The sequence below is a fragment of the Phodopus roborovskii genome, unplaced genomic scaffold, assembly GCF_943737965.1.
Source record: "Phodopus roborovskii unplaced genomic scaffold, PHOROB, whole genome shotgun sequence".
NCBI classification, from domain to species: domain Eukaryota; kingdom Metazoa; phylum Chordata; class Mammalia; order Rodentia; family Cricetidae; genus Phodopus; species Phodopus roborovskii.
The window spans coordinates 66,347-94,274 of record NW_026126440.1 but is presented as its reverse complement, the minus strand read 5'-3'; the positions used below and the strand labels follow the sequence as shown (position 1 = coordinate 94,274).

At 42.2% G+C, this 27,928-nt stretch overlaps 2 protein-coding genes across 2 annotated transcripts; one reads left to right on the top strand and one right to left on the bottom strand.

The window, feature by feature from the left end:
- On the bottom strand, positions 1–14,905 carry LOC127224514 (charged multivesicular body protein 5). Its single transcript, XM_051187544.1, has 8 exons — positions 14,741–14,905; positions 13,863–13,967; positions 12,841–12,887; positions 10,330–10,423; positions 9,702–9,773; positions 5,609–5,717; positions 3,866–3,978; positions 1–703 (listed from the first exon to the last, which is right to left on the bottom strand). The coding sequence occupies exons 1-8, from the start codon at positions 14,807–14,809 to the stop codon at positions 653–655; spliced, it is 660 nt and encodes a 219-aa protein (XP_051043501.1). The 5' UTR covers positions 14,810–14,905; the 3' UTR covers positions 1–652.
- Positions 14,896–27,928, top strand: LOC127224513 (BAG family molecular chaperone regulator 1). The gene is made up of 8 exons (XM_051187543.1): positions 14,896–15,137; positions 15,195–15,697; positions 16,942–17,070; positions 20,087–20,169; positions 22,238–22,351; positions 25,293–25,400; positions 27,140–27,202; positions 27,670–27,928. Exons 1-8 carry the CDS (start codon positions 14,896–14,898, stop codon positions 27,757–27,759), a joined length of 1,332 nt encoding a protein of 443 aa, XP_051043500.1. The 3' UTR covers positions 27,760–27,928.

Below are 27,928 nucleotides of genomic sequence, written 5' to 3'. Positions count from 1 at the left end.
TTATATCCTTTTGAAAAATATTTATTGAGTATAAATAAATGTCCTATACATTAAATATCAAGAAATATCCATTATTCATTACAAGTCAGGCTATAATACCGAGGGAACCTGGAATAACAACTCATGATACAGCAGTGACAGTTCATTCCAACATTAGACAGAGTAATGATTTGCTCACATGACACAGCAAAACCTATCAAAGAAACACCACTTAAACCCACCTATTACACCACAATAGACAATGGTTTTGAAGCATACTATCAACAGTCTCAATCTCATTATTAATTTCTATCTTATCACACTGAGACTGCACTTCTACTACATAAAATTTAGAGTCTCATCTGCTTGGTTTTATTTCAAATTATTGTTAACGAGTGAAAACAAGTCATACAAAGTCAAAGAGACTTTTCAGTTAGTCTTTCTGAAGAGGGAAAAAAAAAGTTTAGTAATAGAAAGCTTTCCCCAAGCAATGAATTTCTTAACGGATAAAATTAAAATACAGGAGCAGTGTAATTAGCTTTTCCTTCAAAGAAAGGAAAGAAACCTAAATCTGTTTGGCAAATTGGGAACTATTTTCTAGTCCCAGAATACATATCTTTTTTTTTTTTTTTTTTTTTTTTTTTTACACTGTGTATGCTGGAATGCTGAAAGTCTAGGAAGCTGGAATCTGTGGGAGTCCAAATTCATCCACCAGCACTCCATCCTGTGAGAAGAAAGTGAGGGTCAGTGCTGCTCTTAGTAACCAGAAGTCATGTCCAAGTGTTTAACCAATCAGAATGAAAATCCCACTCAGAAGGTGAAAAGGAGCGTTTTCATGAAAGGCAAAGGGGCTTGATGAGTCAGGCAGAGAAGTAAAAGGGTTAATGGAGGCGGTTCTCTGCAGGGTGGAAACAGAGAGGAGAGAACATAGAAGAGGGCCAAGGGGGAGAGTGAAGGAGCTCTTGCCTCTAAATACATTATTTGCACTCTCATCTTTCAATGGGTCAGTATCTTTACAGACTGGCGAATCCTTGAGGGGAGTATCTCAGGTGGACAGTAGCTCCTATGCCATGCATTGCTACTCATCAGCCCATGTCAGTTAAGGGTTTCCTCTTCACAGTGTCTACAAATGGGAAGAGCTGGAGACAAAGCACAGTGGAAGAATGTGCGCCCCCACTGTGTGAGGGCCTGTGTTCAAATACCACAGATGCTTCAGGGACTTGTTACCAGGAAACGGAAAAGGCAAGCTATACTAGTGCTCACAAAAATAGCTTCAGCATAATTACTAAATAGCAGATACTTAAATAATTATTTAAAGCAACTTGTGCACCTGGGACTTTGAAGAAGCCAGAGAGGCACTCTGAACTCCAGGAAGGAGGCAGGGTACAAGGAGAAGCACATTCACAAGGACCTACAAAATTATCTGCCCCCATCTGTTGCCCCTCACATTTTACAGCCAGGGGAAGGAATGTTCAGAGCTGTGCTGGCTAGTTGGTCAACTTGACATGATGAACCTCAATTAAGAAAAAGAATCCCTCCATAAAATGGGGCTGTAGGCAAGTATGTTGGGCATTTCTTATTAGTGATTGAGCTGGGAGGGGCCAGCCCATTATGGGCAGTGTCATCCCTGGGCTGGGGGTCCTGGGTGCCACAAGAAAGCAGGTTGAGCAAACCATGGGGTGCAAGCCAGTAAGCAGCACTGTGTGTCAGCTCTTCCCTTCAGGTTCCTACCCCGTTAAGAATTCTTGCCCTAACTTCCTTCAGTGAAGTCAAATAACACTTTCTTCCCCACCTTGCTTTTGGTCATGGTGTTTCATTATTGCAATAGTAACCTTAAGACAAGGGAGAATAAATTAATTTCTAATTTGCTCAGAATTACATAATGAATAGAGGCAGATTAGAACTGGACCCCACTCAAACATTCAGTCATCTGTACTGTGAGTACTCAGTATGTTTACGGGGAGATCAGATAAAACCAGGGCTATAAATATCCATGGCAAATAGCACATTACCCTAGAACATCACCTAAGAGGGAGTGAAATTTTACAAACAGTGAAGTACTCTGTTTACAATGACAATTATATGTTAAGATAGGGTTTTATCACGTAAAAGACCAAGATTGCTCTAAACAACAATCATTATCACATAAGATACTCCACATATGCAAAGAATAGAAAAACTCAAAATAGCTAAGTGATCTATCACAGTGTCAGAAATCCTGATTCTCTTCCTTTGTTGGACTAGGATCTTTCTAATATTAAGGTTTTCCTCCCACCCCAAAACACGGTCATCATATATCTCAGGTTGGCTTCCAACTCACTCTGTAGCCAATGGTGGCCTTGAACTTCTAATATTCCTTCTCTATCTCCCCAGTGCTGGGTTACAGGCCTGTGGCTGCATACCTGGGGATCATATCCAGGGCTTTGTACATGCTAGGTAAGCACTCTGTCAATTGAACTACATTCCTAGCCTTATTTATTAATAAAGTTTATACTTAATTTTACTTCATGGTTTAAATAACCCAATAATTAACTAGTGTGTCTGAAGTGGGACTCTTTCCCCCCCCCTCTCAATATTTATTTATTTGATGTGTATGAGTTTTGCCCATATGTATATCTATGCACAATGTCTTGTGTCTGTAAAGGTCAGAAGAGGGCACTGGATGACCTGGAACTGAAGTTATAAATGGTTGTGAGTCACCACGAAGATGCTGGGAATTGAACCCAGCTGGGAAGGGCCAGCCCATTATGGGCTCTCTAATTTAAACAAAACAAAAACACAACAGCGGCCAGGAATATGACTCCGTATAATGTCCTTGCCTAACATGTGTGAGGCCCTAAGACAAATTCACAGAAACACACATACACACACCAATACTTCCACTAAGCAAGGCTCATGCCTTCATCAACAATGCATTCTAAGTAAGTGGTAACCCTGTAAATAGCACCTAATGCTAGTTTTATAGGGTGATTACATTTATTATATAAAATGACACTGTATAAAGACTGTTGGCCTAATGGCAGGGGCCTGACAGTTCAATGCCAGCCTGTACAAGCTAATGAGACCCTGTCTCAAAAGAAGATATAGCTCTAGTAGAAGAGTGTTTATTCAGCAGGTATAAGACCCCCAATTACAGGAAAACCAAACCAAACCAAATCACTGGTCAGCCGCAGTGCCTTTTTGTTTGTTTTTTCAAGACAGGGTTTCTCTGTGTAGCCCCGGCTCTTGTGGAAACTGCCAATAGCCTTTGGGGTACCAGCCCATTAAGGCATGATCTCAGGTGCTACCTATGAACTGATAAGGGAGAGAAGAGACATGCTCTGTTTTTGGGTGGTGGTGGGAGATCTGATTGCAGCTTCCTGCACCCCCAGGGCAGAAGACCTCATCTGCTCTCCTTGTGAGTGTTCCCAATAAATATTTGATATTCTTTTATTTGTGATTTCGTGGACTCCCTTATTCATGCCTACAGGCTGTCCTAGAACTCACTTTGTAGATCAGGCTGGCCTCAAATTCAGAAATCTGCTTGCTTCTACCTGAGTGCTGGTATTAAAGGAGTACATCACTACCACCTAGCTCCTCATTGACATTATTTATGCAGCTTATTAGTTACCGAATGTGGGAAAACCAGACCTTTAAACGTTATTAAAATAATGATCAGGGCTGTTAAACTTAAGACTATATTTTAGATTTCCAGATTGGTGAATATAAAGAATACCTTTAATATGTTGCTTGGAAATACAAAGTATATATTCATACATGCAGGCAAAACTCAGAAAATAAGTAAATCTTAAAAAGAGAGTCCTACTCTGTGGACACAATAGTTATTGGTGGGATTGTTTAAAATATAGGCAGTAACCTAAACATACACCTTAAGGGAAAACAATACCTTGTTTTTTGTGTCAGTGGGAACACCTTCTGGAATTGCAGGTGCAGATGCTGCTTCGTCTAAGTAGGAACTATCTTCATCAGCCAGAAGCTCATCGCCCAGTGCATCCAACTCTGAAATTAAACAGGCTACATTATAGAAAAACGTGAAGAGAAGCCAGACATGGTGGTGCACACCTTTAATTACATTCTCTGGGCGGCAAAGGCAGGCAGATCTCAGTAAATTCGAGGCTAGTCTTGTCTAAGGTACCAGGACATCCAGAGCTGTTACACAGACAAACCATGACTTGAAAAACAACAACAACAACAAAAAACCAAAACAACAAATGTGAAGAGAAAACTGGCCTTTCGTCAAAAAGTTAGCTCAGTGATTTGTAATGAGCAACTACTATGCAAAGGGAAAGGAGGGGAAAAATAAAGATCAAGAACTAGAAATGAACAAGGAGGGAAGGAAGGAGAAAGGCAAAGTGCTCCAGAGTGGCACAGAAAATCCAGCATGGGTTGGTTCGACCATGCTAGGAACTGACAACCATCTTGACAGGCCCCTCTTCTTCCACATCCCATAAATGGTCCATTTCACTCTGGATCTGCTAGCAGCCCTCATCACTTATGTGACTAGAGCAATGGGTTTTATTTTTGTCTCCAAGCCCACTCACTGACCTTTGCATTTTCTCATGGCAGTCCCCTCCTCACCCTACAGGTCTCCTGATTGTCCTCTACCATTATTAGGTTAGTCTCTGCTCTGTCTGTGCTTTCAATGGCATCTCACACTTCTTCCCAATCATGTGTGTGCTTACAATTAAGGATCCTAGCAGTGGTAGCACACACCTTTAATCCCAGCATTCATTAGGGAGGCAGAGGCAGGCGGATCTCTGTGAGTTCAAGGCCAGACTGGTCTACAGAGCGAGTTCCAGGACAGCCAAGGGTATACAGAGAAACCCTTTCTCAAAAACCAAAAAAACAAAACAAAAAGAATCCAAGCAGGCAGTTTATATTTCTCTCACTGGCGGTGGGGTTTTATAAATGCAGGAACCAGGCTGGTGAAAGAGCTGAATGGATAAAGGAACCTGCTGTGTAGTCCAATGACCTGACTTTAATCCCTGGGACCCACATGGTAGAAAACCTGACTCCTACAGGTCATAAGCACAGCCAGGACACCTATGTGTACTCTCTCAATAAATAATGTAATAAAATTAAAAAAAAAAAGATGCAGGACTCACATTTGTTTTCTTAATGCTGAATCTATACACAGACTGAGCACACTGAGCCTTTGCTCAGCCTCTCCTTAGCAGTTACTCCACTGCTGCCTCACAGGCTGACAGAAGACTGTGCCATAAGCCAACTCCCAGGGCATCCTGATAGGAACTGTTTATTTTTTGTTGTTTGTTTGAGGCAAGGGCTCTCTCCATAGCCCAGAGTGTCCTGGAACTCTGTCTCTCTTTTTTTGGTTTTGTGAGACAGGGTTTCTTTTGTGTAACAGCTCTGGCTGTCCTGGAACTCACTCTGTAAACCAGGTTGTCTTCAAACTCACAGGGATCTTCTTGTAAATGCCTCTGTGGTGCTGGGATTAAAGGTGTGTGCCACTATGTGGTCTGCATCCTGATAGAATTTTAACTAGCACTTGGCTAAAGGTCCAGGTAGCTGCTCCTTACAGACTGTGCAGTCATTTGAGCATTACACAGCACTCACCTGCCTCCAGGTCACAGACTGACTGTGCAGTCACTGAGCATCACACAGCACTCACCTGCCTCCAGGTCATCCTCATCTAACTCTGGAGTGCCGTAGCTTCGACTCAGTGCTTCCTGGATTTCATTTGCATCTTCCATCATATCTTCCAGCTGGTCTTGTAAATCCTATAGAAATACATATGACGGGTTTTCTTTCTTCTTTTAGCCTTTTAAATTGGTTGGTTTAATTCAAGGTGACATAGAATTCAGAATACAACAAAGGTGGGACAGCAGGCTCTGGTGGGACTTCAGACTCGGTTCCCTTTAATGGCTGGGTATAGCTGAATGACAGCTAGAGATAATGAGCCACTGTATGATTTTGTTTTCATTTCATTCTAGGTATAGGTGGCAAAGACGTCACAGCAGGGAAACCAGGTGTTTAAACAGGAAGGACTGGAGAAGGGTCACCATCATCTTAGATACAAGGAACAGCCCACTTTTTGCCAGATTTCTGAATTCCTCTTGGCCTTGGCTTCTCTCTCCTGAGTTTCTTCTGCCCTTCTTTTTGTTTCTGCCTGAAAGCCTTCCTTGCCCATCTCCTTGGCCTGGTTCTTGGCTGTTTTAGGGGCTTTTGTTTAACCTTCTCAGCTGACATGACACCTGTGGCCCCATTTCTAGACTCTTCTTTCTGCTAATCCCCATTTTTTTTTTTTTTTTTTTTTTTTTTAAGTTCAAGGAAGCAAGTTTTATTGAGAAGTAAACAATAGATCTCTGCAGCAGATCAGGTAATGCCCCCCAAATGGGTTTCTGTGACAAGGTTTTTACTTAGACGTGAGAACTAAAATTTAATTTTTAACTTATATCTACTTATTCATATACATGTGTGTTTGTGTGTATATGCATGTATATTGGCACATGTATCATTAGTGCGCAAGTAGAAGTCAGGGCAACTTGTGGGAGTTGGTTCTCTCCTTTCATCATGTGGGTCTCAAGGATTGAACTCAGGCCATCTCACCTGCTGAGCCATCTCGCTGGCCCAAAATGAGAAATTTAAAAAATGCTGACTATATAATCAGTTCTCCATAACTAGAAACTGGCTTCAGTCAACCGAGCAGATGCTCCAAAGGACTCCTGAAGGTCTTTTTTATTTCTTTTTTCTTTTGAGACAGAATCTCATGTGGCCCAGTTTGACCTTAAATACACTTTGTAACTAAGGATGACCTTAAATTCCTCATTCTCCGGACCCTATCTACTTCCCCAGTTCTGTGGTTAGGTATATGCTACCCAGCCCAACTTCTGGCTTTCACTTTTCTTTTTTTCCTAGTACTTAGAAATGGATTTTATTTGATGATGGTGGTACTGGAGTGAACGGGACCTGTGTACCCTGAGCAAACACTCTAACACAAATCTTGTACTGCTTGGTGAGAATATCTAAGCCTTTCTGGGGCTGGAGACAGCTCAGTGGTTAACAGCACTAGTGGGTTGCTTTCCTAAATGACCAGCATTTGATTCCCAGTACACACATCATGGCTCATAACAGTTTGTAATTCCAGTACCAAGGGATCTGAAGTCCTCTTCTGGCCCCTGTGGGCAGATGGTAAACAGAGATACATGCAGGCAAACATTAGTGCACATAAAATAAAATTTTTAAAAATCTTAAAAAAAAAAAAAATTAAGTTTTCCTTCACCCTCCCAATACTGGGGGATGGAACCCAGAGTCTTGATCATGATTGGCAAGTGCTTTCTACTACTTAGCTCTACCCTCAGCCCTGTTTTCCTCATTTAAAAATGGGTTATTGGGCTACAGAGATGACTCACGGTTAAGACTACATACTGTTCTTCCAAGGACCTGAGCTTGGTTCCCAGCACCCAAGTGGGAGGCAATAACTCTTAACTCCAGGGATCATGATGTCTTCTTCTGGCCTCTAAGGACAACTGCACTTACTTGCATAAACCCCTCCTCAGACACATATGCATACACATAATTTAAGTCTTTATAAAAAGAAGGAAAGCTGGAGAAATGTTTCAGCAGTTAAGAGCACTTGCTACTCTTCCAGAGGACCTGGGTCCCACTCCCACAACCCGCCTGACAGCTCACAACCATCTGTAACTCTAGTTCCAGATCTGATGCCTCTTCTGGCCTGCAAAGGTACCAGGCATGCACACAGGGAACATACAAACATGCAGACAAAACATTCATAACACAGTAAATAAAAGTAAATCTTTTTTTAAAAAAAAAATGGGATCAGTAAGAACCATATTTTTATGGCCACTGTAAGATTTATTGCAATGATGTATGTAAAACACTTAGTACTTAGATAAGGCCAGCCTGGGCAACTAGTGACACTCCGTCTAAAAACTAAATAAATTTTAGGAAGTGGAAAAAAAGAGGTAAAGTATGCACATGGCTCCATGTTTAATCTGCAATAACACCACCACCAAAAAAGGGGAAAAAAGGAGGCCAAATATCAGTATATCTTCATATGCAGAGGGGACAGAGGCCACTGTTTAGCAGGTATCACTCAGCACCAGAATTTCCTGTAGGAGGCACTTAGGTCCTTGTACTCTCAGATAGGCACTAGGGAAACCAGGAGTGTTAAACGTGCAGGGTTGTCTCTTCATAAGGAGAGCTGTATAACATGTTTTCAGCCCAGAAGGCTGGGGGCAGAGGTGGGTAATAGCCTGTTGACCTCTGCACTACCACAGGCCGGACCACAAGGCTCTCCTAGACTCCTATCTTGAGCTTGTTTATCTCAGTCAACACACAGAACTATCCTCCTTGACCCTTATCACGGGCTTGTTTACCTTGAGGTGGCTTCCTTAGTTAATCTAGAGAACCTATCTATATGGAAGATGCCACTTGTATTTTCACAAGTGTTTTGATGTAGTCGTCAAACTACAGGCCTGCAACCACTATAGAGTCTATGAACAGGGTTTCTATTTATACAGTCTAGGATAGACACAGAAAGAAAAAAGAAAAGTCACCACAAATAGATTAATCTACCTTTAAATTCAATACTGCATAAACAAAAGTAACATAAACAGAAGCACTAATCTAAAAAGCAAAGGTGCCCAATGTTCTGGGAAACAAAAAGACAAAAAGACTTAAGGGAGCTGGGGTAGGTAGGAGAGACACAGATGGCAGCTATACCTCCAGCTCCTGGGATCTGTTGCCCTCTTCTGGCCTCCATAGGAATTGCACCCATGTGCACAAAAACTACCCATCCACCCACACACCCTTAAAAATACAGCCAGCTGGTGATGGCCTCCTCCTTGGATCCCCCCAGCACTGGGGAGGCAGAGGTAGGAAGATCTCTGTGAGTTGAGACCAGTCTGGTCTTCAAGAGCTAGTCCCAGGACAGCCTCCAAAGCCACAGAGAAACAGTCTCAGAAAACCAAAATAAATAAATAAATAAATAAATAAATAAATAGAACAAAAATACGTTTTTTGTTTTGAGACAGAGCCTCTCTATGTAGCCCCAGCTGTCCTGGAACTCCCTGTGTAGACCAGGCTGGCCTCAAACTCATAGAGATTCTTCTTACATATAGGAAGGGGTCTTTTTCCACTGGTAGGCCACTCCTCACTTCCACTACCTCTGCCTGCCATGCGGGATGCTCACCTGACAGCAGACTGAGCAGTCAGGCCCACAGGCCTTGCCTTCCTGACCAAATCCTAGACCCTAATGGAAATGCTAAATTCAAAAAGACAGCAATTTATTACCAAAATGTAAAGAAAACTACTAGAAATACTAGAAGAGGACTAAGTCAGCCAGAAACTGTATAAACCAATTACCTATATGTCCTCATTTAAGACCTGTTGTATGTGCTCTATTTTTAGCATTCAAGGCTAAAGCAAGAGGCCACAGGTTCAAAGTCAGCCTGGGCTTTGTCCCAAGATCTTTTGTGCATATGTGTATGCTTTCATGTGTGTGTGTACAATACTTGAAGACAGCTCACGTATTCCACCTGCATAATAACTAGGTATGATACTGGGATCTCTGTATTAGGAACGAGGAAAATGAGGCCTTTGACATCCTTCCCTTTCCTGAAGTCACTACATTAGCACACAACAGTACCAGGATTTCATCACTTTTCTGTGCATTTCTCAACACGCATTTATTCTCAACCTTGCAGTAACAAGTCATGTCTTGTAGCAGAGAGACAGCTCACCTCAATCTGGTCAATTTTTACTTGCTTGTACGCCCTCTTCATTTCCTTCACTCCCAATTTCATGGCATCAACCTAAAAGGAGGTAGAAGAATACCATACTTGTTTTATTTTGAAGTGCTGAGGATTTGAACTCAGACCCTCACATATGCTAAGCCACCATTCTACATTAGAAGTCATGTTTGTGCTAGACAGGTGGCTCAGTGATGACCGAGCATTGGTTGCTCTTGCAGAGGACCTGGGTTTGATTCCCAGCAGCCACGCTCACAACCATCTGTAACTACAGATTCAGGGGATCTGAAGCTCCCCTTCTGATTTCCTCTGATACTAGGCACACAAGGTACTCTGACAAACATGCAGGCAAAACATACAAACACATAAAGTTATATTTGCTAACCATCTTTTAAAAAACCATAGGAAAGCATATCAAATTTGAAAATTAAAATGGAGATCAGAGATGTGGTAGCATAGGTCTTTAATCCTAGCACTTGGGAAGCAGAAACAGGCAAATCTTTTGAGTTTGAGGCCAGCCCGATACAAAGAATGAGTTCAGGACAGCAAGGACTACACAAGAAACCCTATCTCAAAAAACAAAACAAACAACAAACAAATCAGGATGCTGTGGGCATACCGTGGTCTTGGTGTCCTTCAGTGACTGAATGGTGTAATTAGCCTGCTCCATGTTAAAGGACTGCTGGGCAAGGTTGTCTCGTTGCTGCTCATACCTTTTTGGAGTCAAGTGAGAATTAGAAATGTGAGACAGAAAGAAGGAAGGATGTAGCATTAACATTAAATAAGATTTTCTCCAAACAAAGAAACCAAACCAAACCATTTAAAAACTACCCACTCTTAGCTGAGCCGTGGTGGCTCATGCCTTTAATCCCAGCACTCGGGAGGCAGAGGCAGGTGAATCTCTGAGTTTGAGGCCAGCCTAGTCTGCAGAGTGAGTTCCAGGACAGCCAAGGCTACACAGAGAAACAGTCTCTAACAAAACAAAACACAAAAAAAATACCCACTCTTACAAAATCCCTCCAAATCATTTTCCCTTGCATGTATTTGAGTTTTAACTATTTCCACTTAAAAACATAGTGTATCTGCTTCTTTTTTCTATTTCTTGAAAAAGGTCTTGTAGTCTAGGCTAGCCTCAAACTTGTAGTGACCTTCTTGTTTCAGCTTCCCAAATGTTAGTAATGTAAATGTGTGCCACCACTCCTGGCCTATGCTGTATCTTATTATATCTTATTTATATTTTTCTAACTATTTCCCAAGAAGTGGAACTCTTGGGTTAAAAGCTAAAACTATTTTTTTTAAAGGTTCTTCATACATATATTCATTTTTTAGGTAGACTCAAAAGTGTACTTAAGGACATTTTAGTAACCCAGTATTCATAATTAAGTTATATATCTGACTTAAAGTCAGATGTCTGATACTAGAAATACTGATACTTGAAATGTCTGATACTCTTTTTAAAGTTTTCTATCAAATTATAATATTATGTTAAAAACTTTTATGTCACCACATTTTCACATAACAGTTGGAAACCATCTAACTAGCAGAAGAAAAATATGTAGTTCATGATCCAGGCAGTGGCAGATGAGTCTATTAAGTTAGGCACAGTGGCACATGGTTATAATCTCAGTACTTGGGAGGCTGAGTCAGGGGATTGGAACTGGAGGCCAATCTTGATATATAGCAAGACCCTGTCTCTAAAAACAGAAACAGGAAAGAAAAGGTATAGTTTTAAGTAGAAAAGAATAGCTTATATGAAAGATACATTATAATTTCAGTTTCCTAAGAATCTAGATAAATTTTCTTCTGTTTGCTTATTTTCCAAGTTTATGCAATAAATTTATAGTTTTTAAAAAAAATATTTATTTTTCATTTTTGAAGCAGGGACTCATACAGCCCACAAGGGCCTAGAATTTACTAGCCAAGGGTAGCTTTGAACCCCTGCTATTCTTGACTTCATACACCAAGTACAAGGTTTATAGGTGTGTGCCACTATGCTTAGCTATTTATTGACTTAATTTGAAATTGGGTTGTATGTAGCCAAGGCTAGCCTTGATTTCTCTATGTAGCCAAGGTGTGTAGGCTCCTGGTCCTTCTTCCCCTACCTCCCAAGTGATAGGAATATAGGCCTAGGCCATTGAAGCCAAAATTGTTTTTCTTCTATAAGAAAAACATAATACTTTATAACCAATTGCTGATCCAGAGAGATGGCTCAGTGGTTAAGAGCACTGACTGCTCTTTCAGAGGACCTGGGGTTCAATTCCCAGCATCCACAAGACAGTTAACAACTGTCTGTAACTACCAGTCTGACACCCTCACACAGACATACATACCTGAAAAATACCAATGCAAGTAAAAATAAATAATTTTTAAAAATAAATAAAACCAATTGCCACTGAGAAAGCAATAGTTGTAATACATCTTGGTTGTTGTAGGTATTGTTAATTTTTCCAATGTGATTTAATAAAATAAAATAAAAAAAAAGGAAAGACAGCATCTGATATATTACAAAGTAATTTTAAAATTGGAACAAAGCAAGCTGGGCATTGGTGGTGCACTTGGAAGGCAGAGGCAGGTGGATCTTTGTGAGTTGGAGGCCAGCCTGGTCTACAGAGCTAGAAATACAGAGAAACCCTGTCTTGAAAAACAAAAAACAAAAAAACAAAACAAAACAAAAAAAAGAACAAAGCTGTCAACAATTTTCCTACAAGCTGATTATACCTAGCTTCTACAACTCCATGGATGATCTCACAGGCTCAGCAGTCCACAGGGGTGAGCACCAGATAGTAACTGGGTTTTTGCACAACACTGGGACACAGAAACTGAAAACAAACTATTGTGGTGAGAGAGAACAAATACTCAGCACCCCTAACTTTATAAACAAAACCAAACAAGATCATACTAAACAATGGGAAAAAAACCAAACCATACAGATCTGGCCAGCCACAATAATAGTCACTAACACCACATGGCTACCTAAACTTAAGTTGGTAACATTAAGTAACAGAAGTTTATGGAAATTTGCAATAATATCAAGAGTACTTAGAAAATGATATGAAACCCAGAAAGAATGAGGATGTTTTTGCTTTTGGCTTAAACTGTTCTTAGAAAGGAGATGACCCACATGACTTACATTCGCTTTTGCTTTAAAACCCTCAGGGCTTTCTGTTTGACCATGTTCTGAGGAGAAAAACAGACTTAATAAAAAAGGGGGAACACATATGGCAAAAAGAAGTCTTCCATATGCTAAAACTCATATACCTATGTGCTTCTTTTAAAAGGTAGACACAGAGGCTTCTTGAGTCTATGCTTCACCTCCAAGCACAGGTAACTCTGTCAGTTGGTAAGCCTCGGCACCCTTTGCAACCCACATCTCAGGATCCTGAACCACTCCCCCTTTTCCTGATGTATTTTATTTCCACTTTCCAGCCCCAATGATGCCCACAGTGTTACACCCAGTTGCCTTCAATATAAACACAACATGTTCAACCTCTATCATGTCCTCATGTTAGAAACAGTTTACAACAACCCCACCAATCTCTCCATTTTAGAAGCTGAGAAGCTCTACATGAACCCTTGTTTCCCCTCTCTGTTGGTTCTTCATGTAAATTTATCAAACACCACTATATTGTAGACATAGTGCCATTTAGGTGACTTGTTATTTAATCCTCACACTACAATGTACACATTATTTTCACTTAACACATGAGAAAAATTGAGGCTGAGTAATGCACTAGTTCCCACTGTTAATATGTTATGGAGTTGGGGGGAAAAGATAGCTATATATCCATAGTCTACTCAGTGATAGTATTAGAACACTGGTCTTACATGCGAATTCTGTACTTTTCCCCAGCCTACCATTGTATTCTATCTATCCCAGCCTGACCACAACCAGATTCTGAGCACAACAAAAACCTCCTCTCCAGAATGGGGGCTTTTCAGTAGAGCATACTAATTAATTCCCATTTTGCTTCAGGACATGGGGTCAGCACCTTCCATCTACCACATTAACCCCAGCTTCCCTCTTGTATCTGGCTGCATGCACTCTCTCTTCCCCCGAAGAATACATCCTCACACGTATTTTATCCTTACCAGATTGTGTATTTTTTTCCATTCCTACACAGTTCATCCTACAACAGTTGACACCAATCTTACCTTGGCAGGGCCCTCTCTCATCTTCTTGATTTGATCCTTATATTTCACTAGCTCAGCATCCAACCGGGAAATTTTTTTGTCAATGGATTCTGCCCTGCTATCCACCTTGGAGGAAAAAGTCAAATGTAGTGGTAATTATCAAAATATATTTATACAGAAAGGGACAGGAGAAGCAAGGAATGCAGATGAAGAAAACAAAAGGATATAGCAAAGAGTGGAAAACAGTGGTTTACTCAAGGGTGGGGATACCAGCCAGAATCATTGAAAGGCTTTCCTAAACTCTCTCCCATGTCCCAGATTCTCATTAGCAGCTCTGCCTTGAGAAAAACAATTTGGGAATCACTGGGTTGGTTGAGATTTCCCAAGTGGGAGACTAGTCAGTTTGGGAACTCAACATAAAAGTATATGGAATGAGCCAGTGGACACAGACTACGATGAGATCTAATGCCATTTCCGAAATCTGGCTTAATTTGGAGGGATCAAGATTCAGATTTTTGTGCTACTCAGATCCAGGACTAAGGTACAAACATGATAAACCTGACGTGGGCGAGGGAAAAGGAATGAAAAATTAATTGGTAAAAGACCAGGTTAGACGGAGTGGGGTGTATGAACCAAGGTAGGGAAGGGTGTGGAATGTGAGGACCAAAGCAAGAAAGAGAGGATGGGGCGCAGTGGGCGTCAGGAAGGGTTTTAAGTGCAGTAAGGGTTAGAGTGTCTCTGGCTTGTGGGTGGGGTCAGGAATGGCATGGAAAACAGGGATGAAAGGGGTGGGGATGGACAAGACTGAGGTTTGATGGGCCCGAACCAGGAACGGGGTGGAGTAGGATTCGGGATGTCCAGTCGGAGTTGAGTCTAGGTATACAAAGTCAAATGCCCACCGTCCCAATGCAGTCAGTCAAGCTAGGCGGCGGAGCCTTGGGTTTCGCTTTTCCGAAGAATCGGTTCATCTTGACCGGCGGCGAAGAAACCCAAACACTGGAGGAAAACCAGAAACGGAAGCGTAGTCGCTCCGGTTTCAGTTTCCGGCCCCCCCATGCGCAAGCGCAAAGTGCTCGTTGGAGTTTCCCGATCCTTTTTCCGGGTTTTCAGCTCCTCCTTCCGGAGAAGGAGCGCGGAGCTCTGGGAGAGGCAGAAAGACTTCTGGAGGCGGGGCTTAGGGAGGGAAGGGGCGGTGCCTCCGCGGAGTGGGTGGGGTCTAGACGCGTCTGGGCGGATAGGGCGGGGCCTGGAGCGGGGTCAGTTCCGAGGGCGTGGCGAGCAGATGGGGCGGAGACGGTGAGTAGTAGGGCGGGGTTGCAAGTCTGCGAGCTCGTCAGCCACCGCTGGGCGGTGAACAAACGCGGGCCTGGCGGATCACAGCGGCCCTCGGAGACCGCGAGGGAACCAGGAGCCGCTGGGACCCCGGCTGCGCGCCTCTCGGCCAGGCTGGGAGCCGCGCCAGTCGGAGTCCCGGGCCGAGCGCGGCTCGCCTCCCTCTCAGCGTTCATCTGTCCGCAGTGCAGCCAGCGGGTATGACCGATCCACCAGGGGCGCCGCCGCCGGCGCTTGCAGGCCGCGGGTGAAGAAGAAAGTCCGTCCCCGCTCTACTCAGAGCGAGAAGGTGGCTCACAGCAGAGAGTTGACCAGGGGTAAGAAAGTGACCCGCAGCAAGAAAGTGGCCGGAACCAAGGAGGTGACCCAGTTGGAGGAGGTGACCAAGATCGAGGAGGCGACCCAGACCGAGGAGGTGACCGTGGCCGAAGAGGTGACCCAGACCGAAAGCATGGCCCAGACTGAGGAGATGGTTCAGACGGAGGATATGGAAACCCCCGGGCTCACTGTGACCGTCACCCACAGTGAGCACCAGAGTGGGCTCCAGGGGTCGGGTTGGCATCTGTAGGTTAGGCATGGGTTCTTGGTCATGTCCATGGGGATGGTTTTTGGCCTGGTGTCAGGACATCTTTCCGTGTGGCCAGTGTGTTTTGTCCCTAGGTATTTGTTAGATCCTCTATTTTGGAAGCGTAGTTGAGTGTGTGCCGCCAATAAATATAGGACTTTGTGTCAGTCTTGTATTTGGACATTTTGTGTGTAGAACTTGTATAGCGAGTTTGAACTTGGTATATGGTTTGGGCTGATCATCACTTTCTGAGTTCTTTCTGTATTGGATGTCACAGAATCGCATGTTCAGTGGGTGGGGGTGTCCAAGAGTTGCTTTCTGGATATTTGGTGAAATTAACACAGACCCAAACACTGGAAAGTACAGAAGAAAGTTGAATCCGTGAGATTTCCTTAGTACCAATTAATTAGAAAAGACCCATATACTTTGCTATCTGGAAACCATGATTTAAGTGACCTTGTGATGGCTGTCTCTTTTTTAAGGCCTCTGATTTCTGATCTGTAAAGCACAGATGGCTGGGTCAATTGGGAGAGCGGTCTAATAAGCTGGACCTACACTCCACCTACTTAGAAAGAATTGGCCACCTGTCTTTTGAAAAACGGGTTAATTCATTTGTCTTTACTAAGCACACTTAGGTGTGCCAAGTAAGAAAGATGAGGAAAACAGTCCCTTGCTGGTGAATCAGGGGAGAGACCGATGCCATAAAGACAATAGGGCAGTCAGACCACAGAATACAGGCAGCTTGTGATGGAAAGTGCACTTTGAAGTCAGCTGGATTTAAGGGCAGATTCTGACTGCCAGTTGAAGGTTTCCCGAAGCATGTCTTAATTGAATTGATACCTGCTTTATGGAGTTGTCCTGGGGTTTTAAGATGCTGTGTGGAACAAGTCTTGCACAACTCATCACATATGCTTGCATGAAATGTCAGCTATCATTAAAATAGTTTTTTTTTTTTTTAATGTTAGAGGAAATAGGTCTTTGAGAAGGTCACCAGAGGAAAGCTTTGTAATAGGTAGAATAAGAGCTGTGTCTTGAATGCAAGTGTGACTCTAGGTGGGGACATAACACAGCTCAGTAGTAAAAAATGCTTCCCAGCAAGACCAAGGCACTAAATTCAATCCTCAGCTCCATATGAAAACATCAGCTTATTTATAGGTTTATGTGAAAGAGTTGTCTTCATTAAATACTGTTCTTTCTCTCCAGGCAATGAGCGGTATGAACTTCTTGTTACCCCACAGCAGGGTCATAGCGAACCAATTGTCCAAGACCTAGCTCAGCTTGTCGAAGAGGCCACAGGGGTTCCACTACCTTTTCAGAAGCTCATATTTAAGGGTTGGTATTTCTCATTCATTTTTTGAGTAGTTATGGCCAAAGGACAGATTTTATTTCATTTATTGGTTCGTTTATTTTGGATTTCTTAGACAGGGTTTCTTTATGTAGTCCTGGCTGGCCTGGAACTCTCTCTGTAGTCCTGGCTGGCCTCCTGAGTGCTGGGATTAAAGGCATGCGCCACAACCACCGGTAAGGTCAGATTTTAAATTGCTTAGTCCTACCTAATGGTGACTTTCAGCTTTCTGTGTGTGTATGTGTGCATGGGTATTTTGCCTGCACACATGTCTACCATGTTTGTGCAGTGCTTATGAAGGGCAACAGAGGATGTCAGCTTCTTTGGAGCTGGAGTTACAGATGGTTGTGAGCCACCATGTGGGTGCTGGGACCTGACCAGAGCTCTGTAAGAGTAACAAATACTCCTGACCACTGAGCAATCTCTCCAACCCCCATCTTTCAGTTTTCAAACCAGAACTGTTTTCTTTCATTCATTCAACAGATGTTGATTAAGGTCTTGCTCTATACTAGACTTCACAAACATCTGGATGAGTGTCAGGTTTGGAGTAACATGACAGAAATGTCAACTTTTTTTTTTTTTTTTTTTTTTTTTTTGAGGAAATATATGGACAGTCTTCTGTGGCTATGCTAGATCCTTTCCCCAATACATGTTCTACATGATGGTATTGAAGTTACTATTAAGTAAATGTTACCTTAGTTGCCTAATGTCCAGTTTCTGTTAGTATGACAGCAGAGGTACTGCTATTGCCAGTACTTGACATCACGCTGGGCAGAGTGTGTCGGATGATGCTGATTTCTGAGGCACAAGCTCTTCTCCACCCCTCCCTATCCTCTGCCTTCCCACTCTCATAGGAACCCGTTATTTTGGAACATGATAGGGCTAGATTTATCTCATTAGGTTTCAGTCATTGTAAAGAATTTAATAATGAACATTATGGCAGGAGTATAATTTTTGGCTATAGTAAAAGGAAGCATTTTTATTTATATTTCATAGTATAAAACTTTGCCTTTTTCTTCATAGGAGAGTGATAGTTTCTTCTAACCCAAGCCATCTTGGAACTGGCCATATGATATGTACAACCATGCCCCATATCTTTTTCTCCTTAAATAACTTAATTTCTGAATTATAAAGACAGTAGAAACTTACCACTAAGCCCTATCCATGTAGTTTACATTTTCTTTTATATGTTTTATTTATTTAAAAGGTTTTTTTTTTTTATTTTACACACTAACTACAGTTCCCCCCTTCTCCCCTTTCCCCCGCTCTCTCCACATTTACTTTGTTATAACATTGAGTTTACCAGCATCCATTGAAGTATCCTGAGAAGAAGAGAGCTTTCATGACTACAAAACCTTTTATTACACAGAAATTATCTGTTAGGGCTAAAGAAATGCCATCTGCAGTCACATGCACATACCTGCACACTCACACAAATCCACATAATCAAAATAAAATTAAAATTAAATCTCCAGGCCATGGTGGTGCATGGCTTTAATCCTAGCACTCGGAAGACAGAGACAGTTAGATCTCTATGAGTTCCAGAACAGCCAGAGCTGTTATATAGAGAAACTGTATCTAAAACAAACAAACAAACAAGGGGGCTGGAGAGATGGCTCCTTGGTTAAGAGTACTGGCTGCTCTTCCAGAGGTCCTGAGTTCAATTTCCAGAAACCACATGGTTGCTCACAACCACCTTTAATGAGATTTGGTGCCCTCTGCTGGCCTGCAAGAGCACATGCAGACAGAAGACTGTATACATAATAAATAAGTAAATCAATCCTTAAAAAAAATAAACAAATAAATTAAGAATAAATAAATCTTAAAACAAAACCTTTAGGGGCTGGAGAGATGGCTTTGCAGTTAAGAGCATTGTCTCTTCTTCCAAAGGACCTAGGTTCAATTCCCAGCATCCACATAGAGGCTCTAAACTAGTCAATAACTCCAGTTCCAGGGGATCTCACCTCCACTGGCACCAGTCACACATATGATGCACAAGCATACATTCAGGCAGAATAGCTATACATATAAAACTAATAAAATTTAAAGCAGTATATCTACTATATGAATTATATTAATCCTTTGTTCCTGAATGTTAATTTTAATAAGTATTATATAGGCATATTTCCAGTTATTTGTTTAGGATAAATATCTAGAAATGACACTATCAGATGAAGACATTTTCAAAAAATTTTCCAATTCATCCTTTTGTTAGCAAATATAAAACTTTTTGTTTGATTGGTTTTAGTTATTCTTGAGACAAAGTTTCATTATATAGTTTGTGCTGGCCTGGATCTTGGTCTACAGCCCATTCTAGACTTGAACTCACAGAAATCTGCTTGCCTTTGCCCCCTGATTGCTCAGCGTAGGTGTGCACCTCAAAGCCCAGTTTTCTGGGTTCTCTAGAAGAGTAGCCACTGCTCTTAATCATTGAACCATCTCTCAGGACCCCCTTTTAGATTAGATTTGTGCTTCTGCTTTTAAATAATATCTTACTCGTTTTATATGAAATTTTCTTCTATTTTTTTTTTTTCCCTTTTCTTTTTTTCTTTTTTTGGGTTTTTCGAGACAGGGTTTCTCTTTGTAACCTTGGCTGTCTTGGAACTCACTCTGTAGACTAGGCTGGCCTCAAACTCACAGAGTTCCACTTGCCTCTGCCTCCCAAGTGCTGGGATTAAAGGCGTGCACCACCACTGCCCAACTAGTTTCATGAAATTTTCAGACAATGTGTTTGATCACATTCATTTCCTTGCTTGCATCCCTTGCCCCCTTTTGAGTCCAGTTTGTGTTGCCCAAATACTCTTGGATAGGGGCCTGCCCTAGAGGAAGGTGGACCTATCAGGGGTCACACACTTAAAGAAAATTGTCTCTTTCCCACAGCCATTAAATGCCAGTGGCTTCACAGCTAGTGGTGGGGCTTTACTCCCACCTCTTTTTCATGTGCATTTGCCAAAGCCTATTTTCAGATGTTACAATCTGCATGCCTTTTTTTTTTCTCTCCAGGAAAATCTCTGAAGGAAATGGAGACACCATTGTCAGCACTTGGAATACAAAATGGTTGCCGAGTCATGTTAATTGGGGAAAAGGTAAATTGCTTTTTCCATCAAAATTCTTCAGAATTGAATGACAAAGTCTTTCATACATGGTTCTGTATAGAAGACCAAATTGGCTGGTCGGTACTGGTGCACACCTTTAATTCCAGCACTTGGGAGGCAGAGGCAGGTGGATCTCAGCATTTGAGGCCAGCCTGGTCTACATACTGAGTTTCAGGACAGCCAGGGTTACACAGAAAAACCCTGTCTTGAGGGGGAAAAAAAAGACCAAATTGTTTACGCAGATTCAGCATTGGTGACATGCTTCCTTAAACTTAGTCTGATAAGATTACCAGTTTGGTTGTAGCTTTATTTGTGCATTCCTATCCTGTTGATCAGCCTTTTCACTCTAGGCGTTAGGAACCATGGTGCTGCCTCAGTGGCAGGGCTTTTTGTCTTTGGTGAATCTTCAGTGTAGTTAAAATGTGCCAGCAACAGGCTTTAAGTAGTTTTTCAGGAGAGCTTTTGTTAGAGCTATAGACACTACATGCAAGAACTCCTGTTCAGGTTTTAGGAATCTACCTTCCTTTAACTGCCCTCCTTACTGAATTCTATAAGAAAACCCTTATTCTATAAGAAAACTACTGAGGGGCCAAAAAAAAAAAAAAAAAAAAGAGTTGGTGATAGGTGAGGACTGTCTGTGGCTCCTGCTGTGATGGATACTGTGCCCAACCCTGCATTGTGACACAGTAGCATTACAGCACTTCAGAAGGTTTCTTTCTTAGAGTGAGAGGGCTGAGTAGACTGAAGGCAGGGATGAGCTAAGTGGAAGCAATGAGAGTCGAATCTCAATCCGGAGCCTCCAGAGGACTGGGTTTGAGATGTGGCCACAGAGAAGAATGAACAGTTTAGGGGAATGTACCAAAGCAGGCAGCTGCTGGCCCCGGCTGCCAGCTGTGGGTGAGAGAAAGAATGTTCTAAAAGTCTTGCTGAAGGTTTGGGGAGAATAGTGTGGGCACCAGGCAGCACTCGTAGTTTCTGTTGGAGCTGGTTAAGAGCGGGGAGCCGCATCTGGATCCTAGTACGTTGCCCTTTGGGCATTGGGATCTTAGGTCGCTTTTCCTACATTAAGTCCCAGTTTCGGTTATCTGTAGTTACAGTTCCTTAAGATTGTGGTAGGGCTTCAAAAAAAATAAAACCCAAAAACCAAAAACCATAATAGCACTGGTAACATGCTAAGCATAGAAGCTGACATATAAGTAATGTTTAATAAAAGTATTATCATTGTTGCCATCATATTTAATAGTAGAGTTAAGTAGGCATAAACCAAACATGGTGGTACATGCCTGTAGTTCTAGCATGGGGAAGATAGAGACAGCTGGATCGGGAGTTCAAGATCATCCTCTCATTACCTAGTAAGTTTGAGGCCACCCTAGGCTAAAGTGAGACACTGCCTAGGGTATGGGGAGGGGGCATGCTAGTATATCATCTAATCCCAACATTTAGGAAACTGAGGTGGGAGGAAGGAATTCAAGACTAGATAGGGAGATCTTGTCTCAAAACAAAACCAAGGACTAGTTGAATTCTGCCTGTCTTTACATTCTGGACTCCTTAGTGGCATCCACTTGAATTTTCTTACACTTTATTTCTTTTCTAAAGATTTGTTTAACCTATTTAATGTATATGAGTGTTTTTGCATGCATTTGTATGTGTGTGTACTATGTGCATGCCTGGCTTCTCTGGAACTAGAGTTAGAAAAGATTGTAAATCACCCTGTGGATGCTGAGGACTGAACCCAGACCCTCTGAAATAGTGAGTGCTCTCTAGTCCTTGATTACACTCTAGTCTAGCTGTTGGGATCAGCCCAAGGCAGAGGCTGAACCTGACACTTGGACTGACTCTGTTCTCTGAATACAGGCCATCAGGGTGCACACACCTTCCTGTTCTCTGGACTCAGCTTTACAGACAGGAAATGTGTTGTCTAACCCTTTGACATGCTTTCCAAGAAGCATCAGTAGTTGGGTGAGTCCTCCTCAGTGAGTGGCTTAGCCCAGTGCTGTCAGGGTTTCTTCTGACATAGGCAGCTGGCATTTGTGGTTACTGACCTCTCTTTGATTCTTAGAGCAATCCAGAGGAAGAGGTAGAGTTAAAGAAGCTGAAAGATTTGGAAGTATCTGTAGAGAAGACAGCTAACTGCCTGCAAGAGTTGAATAAAGAGCTTTCTGGAATTCAGCAGGTGACTTATCTATAAGAATTCCATGAATTTACTGGTATGGTATTGTTACCTGGTTGGATTTTTAAAAAAAGATTTATTTCATTTTAAAATTATGTATTATGTGTATGTGTCTGTGTGGGAGTACATGCATGTGAGTGCTGGTGGCCAGAGAGGCCAGAGGTTTCTAATTCTCCCAGAGCTGGAGTTACATGAAGTTGTGAGCCTCTATGTAGATGCTGGGAACACAACTCAGGGTTCTAGAAGACCAATATATGCTCTTAATCATTAAGCCATCTCTCTAGTCCTGTTTTGTGCTTTATGTATAAAATTGATTTATGCTGGGCAGTGGTGGCCACATCTTTTATCCCAGCACTTGAGAGGCAGAGGCAGGCAGATTTCTGAATTGGAGGCTAGCCTGGTCTACAGAGTGAGTTCCAGGACAGCCAGAGCTATACAGAGAAACCCTGTCTCCAAACACAAACAAAATAAAAGAAAGAATGTAGTGAGGTAGTCCTTCTGTAGCACTGACCACGCCCATTGGGGGGTGGAGCTATGGGCGGAGGTGACCTGAGGAAGGAGGTCGGAGGGGGCCAGGAAGGCGCTCTCTTTCTGGCGTGACTCGGACAGGAGAGGATCGGGTTGAATTTCCTGGTGTTCATCTGTCTAGGTTGTAAGTTATTTCTCCCTGAATAAACATCTATTCGGCTTATTTGTTTATCCTGATCCTTATTTACCGCAATAATTAACAACTCAACAGAAGAAGAAAAGAAATGACAATAACTTGTAGTGTTTATACAAGAGTTTTAAATGTACATTCAGATAAAGATTCAGTTCAGAGCAAGAACTGACACATCCTAAACTCCGCTCTTACTGCTGCTTTTGATGTGCAAGTGTGTACTTGTGATCCAGAGATACTATTACTCTGAAAAATATGTTAATCTTATTATCAAAAATTTTAATATGATGTACATTTGGTAAATTGTTCTTCTATTGATGAAAAAATTTAACATTTTCTTGTATCATTGAAAATGGTTGTGTTTATTGCATATCATGGTTTACCTAATCTAGTTTCTATTCTCTGTTTTACCTAATAATTTTTTTGTTACATATTATGTTCTTTGAATGCCCTTAGACATGAATCATTTTGGAACAGTTGTGATTGGTTTTGATAGGACTGAGTTTGAATTTCTGAATAACTTTTGAACTTCTTGCTATGTGTTGTAAAATGTGCATTTGTCACTCTGTTTTGATAGTCATCCTCAGAAATGCCTGCTTTTCAAATCAGCCACCAGATAATTGATCATTAGGCTTAGAGGTGGTTTAATAAAAACAAGTGCTGCTTGAGCCAGGTGTTGTTTTGCACACCTGTAATCCCAGCTCCTCTGAGGTGGAGGGAGGTGGGAGATCAGGAGTTCAAGGACAGCATTGACTAAGCAGTGAGTTAGAGAGCAGCTTATACTTCATAAAACCCTGTCTCAAAAGAAAACTAGAATGAACACAGTCACCCTCTGTTACGATATGGATCTACTTGTGCTGTGAATTATGTCAGCATCTATATATTTTCCCATCAGCATCCCATAATCTCAGAGCAGTGAGACATGGAAAGTTTAAGTACTTGTTTTAGATCTTAAGCCAGAGTTGGGGATATAGCTCAGTAATGCATGCCAACAGCACCAGGACCGGGGTCCAGCATCCAGGTAGACATGATGGCACATTCAGTAACTCCTGTGCTCGGAGGCAGGGAGCCTCCTGTCTTTGCCAAGCAGTCTAACCAAATTGGGTGACTCTAGATTCAGTAAGACATTCTGTCTCAAAAAATAAAAATAACACAGAATATCTATCTATTTATTTATTTATCATTTTTGGAGACAGGATTTTTCTGTGTAACAGCCCAAGCTATCCTGGAACTAGCTCTGTAGAACAGGCTGACCTTGAACTCACAGAGATCTGCCTGTCTCTGCATCCCAAATGCTGGGATCAAAGGCATGCACCACCACCGCCCAGCTAAGGCAGAGTACCTTAGTCACTGTTCTATTGTTGTGAAGAGACACCATGACCATGGCAACTCATAAAAAGAAAAGCATTTAATTGGGGCTGGTTTGCAGTTAAGAGGGTTAGTCCATTGTTATCATGGCAGGAAGCATGGCAGCATGCAGACAGATGTAGTGCTGGAGAAATAGCTGAGAGTTCTACTTCTGGATCTGTAGGCAGCAGGAAGAGAGAGAGAAATTGGGCCTGGCTTGAGCATTTGAAAACCCAAAGCTAAGTAATACACTTCTTCCCACAAGGCCACACCTCCTAACCCCTGTCAAGTAGTGCCACTCCCTAACAACTGTGTATCCAAGTATAAGAGCTGATGGGGGCTATTCCTATTCAAACCACCAAACAGGAAGTGTTTGACAAATGCAACTCATGTCAACCTTTGATATCCAAATATTAAGACATGATGCCCAGCATTTAAGTCTATGCTCTTAATGTCTGTCTGTCTTTTATGTGCATGTGTACACTTGTAACTGAAGGTTACATTATAGTTAGGTTTGAGAGGTATTCAGAGCCCCAGTGGACCATAAGACAAAGAGCAGTCTGCAGCCTGGATTCTTAGACTGGCAAAGGCCAGCATTTCTAATTTTCCCAAGGTATGAAGGTCTGAGATTCAGCCTGGCTTATTACAGCAATGGTAAACTCTGGGTCACTTCCATCAGTATAGTGGCATGGTTTTCCACGAGTCTCAAGAAACACTTGCATGGCTGGAGAGATGTCTCAGAGGTTAAGAGCACTGGCTGCTCTTTCAGAGGTCCTGAATTGAATTCCCAGCAACCACATGGTGGCTCACAGCCATCTGTAATGAAATCTGGTGCCCTCTTCTGGCCTGCAGGCATACATTCAGGCAGTACACTATATACATGATAAATAAATAAATCTTTAAAAAGAAACACTTGTAACAGTGCCTATTCCTTTACAGGGTTTTCTGGCTAAGGAATTTCAAGCAGAAGCTCTTTGCAAACTTGATAGGAAAGTAAAGGCCACAATTGAACAGTTCATGAAGATCTTGGAGGAGATCGACACAATGGTAAGTAAATATTCAGCTTAGAGATACTAGTTTTTAATGACAGCATTTCAGTCTATCAGTATTATGCTTCTATTGCCTGGGAAAATCTGTTACTTGGGGATGTTAAGTATCTACTATTGTTATTGTGTGCCAGGTACTATATGTTCTAGTTAGCTTTAACTGTCAACACAGCCTGGAGAAACCTAAGAAGTGCCTCTCAGCTGAGGGATTACCAAGATTAGGGTGGTCTATGGCACATATTGGGGGTGAGGCTGTTTTGGTAATTGATATAGCCCATTATGGGTTGCATCATCTCTCGACAGGTGGTTCTGTGCTGTGTAAGAAAGCTAGCTAGCTTTGAGCTGGAGAGATGGTTCATTGGTTAAAAGTACTGGTTGCTCTTCTAGACAGTCTGGATTTGATTCCCAGAACCTACATAGTGGCTCACAACCATTTTTATTTATTGATTGATTTATTTATTTTTGAGGCAGGGTTTCTCTGTATTGTTTTGGAGCCTGTCCTTGAACTAGCTCTGTAGACCAGGCTGGCCTCGAACTCACAGAGATCCACCTGCCTCTGCCTCTCAAGTGCTGGGATTAAAGGTGTGTGCCACCAACACCCGGCTCACGACCATCTTTAACTCTAGTTCCAGGGGATCTAGTGTCCTCTTCTGGCCTCTTCAGGTATCAGGCATGCATATGATATAGATATACCTGTAGGCAAAACACCCATAAAATTTAAATAAATAAACCTTAAAAAGAAAGCTAAGTGTAAGCCAGCAAGTAGCATTCATCCCTGTGTTTTGCTTCAAGTTTCTACCCCAACTGATCAGGGTGTTTTCTCATAGTAATAGAGAGGAAACTAGGATAGTATGCAAGTTATGGGTACATATGTGGAGTTTCTGACCTGTAGGCATTCACAGCCTACCAACACAGGGGCTTTTGTAATATATATGGTGGGTGAGTGTGTGTGTGTGTGTGTGTGTGTGTGTGTGTGTGTGTGTGTGCGCGCGTGCGTGCATGCGTGCGCACGCACACTAATGGACCTGGAACCCAAGAAGTTTATGATCTCGTGGTTAAGGAAGCTCATTTCCTCTACACCACATTTCTTCAACCACAGCCAGATCTTGGAAGGCTGTTGAATTGCTGGCCCAGGTTTTTTTTTTTTTTTTTTTTTTTTTTTAACAGATTAATGTAAGGGTACTTGATGCTTCATTCTTGAGAGTGAATTTCTCTGGCTTGGAATTCTGTTGTGACTGAGGGGTTAAAAAAAAAGAACAAAACAGCCAGGTGATAGTGGCACAGGCCTTTAATCCCAGCACTTGGGAGTCAGGCAGGTGCATCTTTGAGTTCGAGGCCAGCCTAGTCTACAGCGTGAGTTCCAGGATAACCAGGGATATACAGAGAAACCTGTCTCAAAACCAATTAAACAAACACCCCCCCCCCAAAAAAAAAAAAAAAACAAACAACAGAAGGTACTTTTCCTGGCATATTAGTATCCATATGTAGGACACAGCGAAAAAGCAAAATCTGTGTTTCTGATCAGGTTACAATTCAGACATTGCAGCCAAGGGAGGCAGCATTCATAGAAATAGGAGCCATGAAAGGAGCCACATAGGATGCAGACAAGGAGAAATGATGCCTGAAAGTGCACATCTTACTTATACTGGTGACCTGTGGATGTATTGTGTAGACTTTTAATGTCTCTTGTCATTGTCACTACAGATGTCAATTGTTTGGTGTAAACTGTTTCTTCCATAGGTCCTACCAGAAAATTTTAAAGACAGCAGGCTAAAAAGGAAGAATTTGGTAAAAAAGGTTCAGGTGAGTGAGGTATATGGTAGTACATGATAGGCTGTAATGTATTTAGTGTGTTGGTGTGTGTGTGTATCTGCTCAAAACAGATACTGTGCTAAAAGGCATGGTCTGTTGTTATTGTTTATTTATTAGCATGGACCCAAGAAGGGGATTCTTGTCCCTGATTATTGATATATTCAGTTTGGGCAAGTTCACCAGAGAGGAGATAGGGCTGGCAAAGTTCCAGTAAGGACCAATGGTGTGTTCAGTGCTCCCTTTCAGAGGTCATTGGCTTAGGGCATAGTCAGAAACCATGGCTTAATGTTTCACTATCCCTGCCCTCCTCAAGCTGGGAGTCCATGTCCATCCTTCACAACCTGTTCAGAGTCTAATCTACAGGTTCCCCAGAATGGCTGAATAAAGAACCTTGTATGGGCAGTGGTTGGCTTGTCCTAGGAGGGCCTTGCATTTCACTGCCTGTGTCTGTCTTGTAGGTGTTCCTAGCTGAATGTGACACGGTGGAGCAATACATCTGCCAAGAGACAGAGCGGTTGCAGTCTACAAACTTTGCCCTTGCTGAATGAAGTGCCGAAGAGAGTGGCTGGGCTGTTCTGAAGAGCAGCTTCACAACTCTGCCCTCTCTGGAACAGAAGCGGCTTGTTTTCCAGGGCTGCCAGAGGCAGCTGGCCAAATGTCAATTTCCCTACTCCTCCATCGGTTCTCAATGAAAAAGTACTGTCTTTGCAACCTGAA

Coding starts and splice junctions, on each gene's coding strand:
- LOC127224513 (XM_051187543.1), top strand. CDS start 14,896: ATGCGCAAGCGCAAAGTGCTCGTTGGAGTTTCCCGATCCTTTTTCCGG. Junction 25,401..27,139: donor TGGAGGAGATCGACACAATG/GTAAGTAAATAT, acceptor TTTCTTCCATAG/GTCCTACCAGAAAATTTTAA. Junction 27,203..27,669: donor ATTTGGTAAAAAAGGTTCAG/GTGAGTGAGGTA, acceptor TCTGTCTTGTAG/GTGTTCCTAGCTGAATGTGA.
- LOC127224514 (XM_051187544.1), bottom strand. CDS start 14,809: ATGAACCGATTCTTCGGAAAAGCGAAACCCAAGGCTCCGCCGCCTAGC. Junction 12,888..13,862: donor TGAGAGAGGGCCCTGCCAAG/GTAAGATTGGTG, acceptor TTTTCTCCTCAG/AACATGGTCAAACAGAAAGC. Junction 3,979..5,608: donor TGAGGATGACCTGGAGGCAG/GTGAGTGCTGTG, acceptor GTTTAATTTCAG/AGTTGGATGCACTGGGCGAT.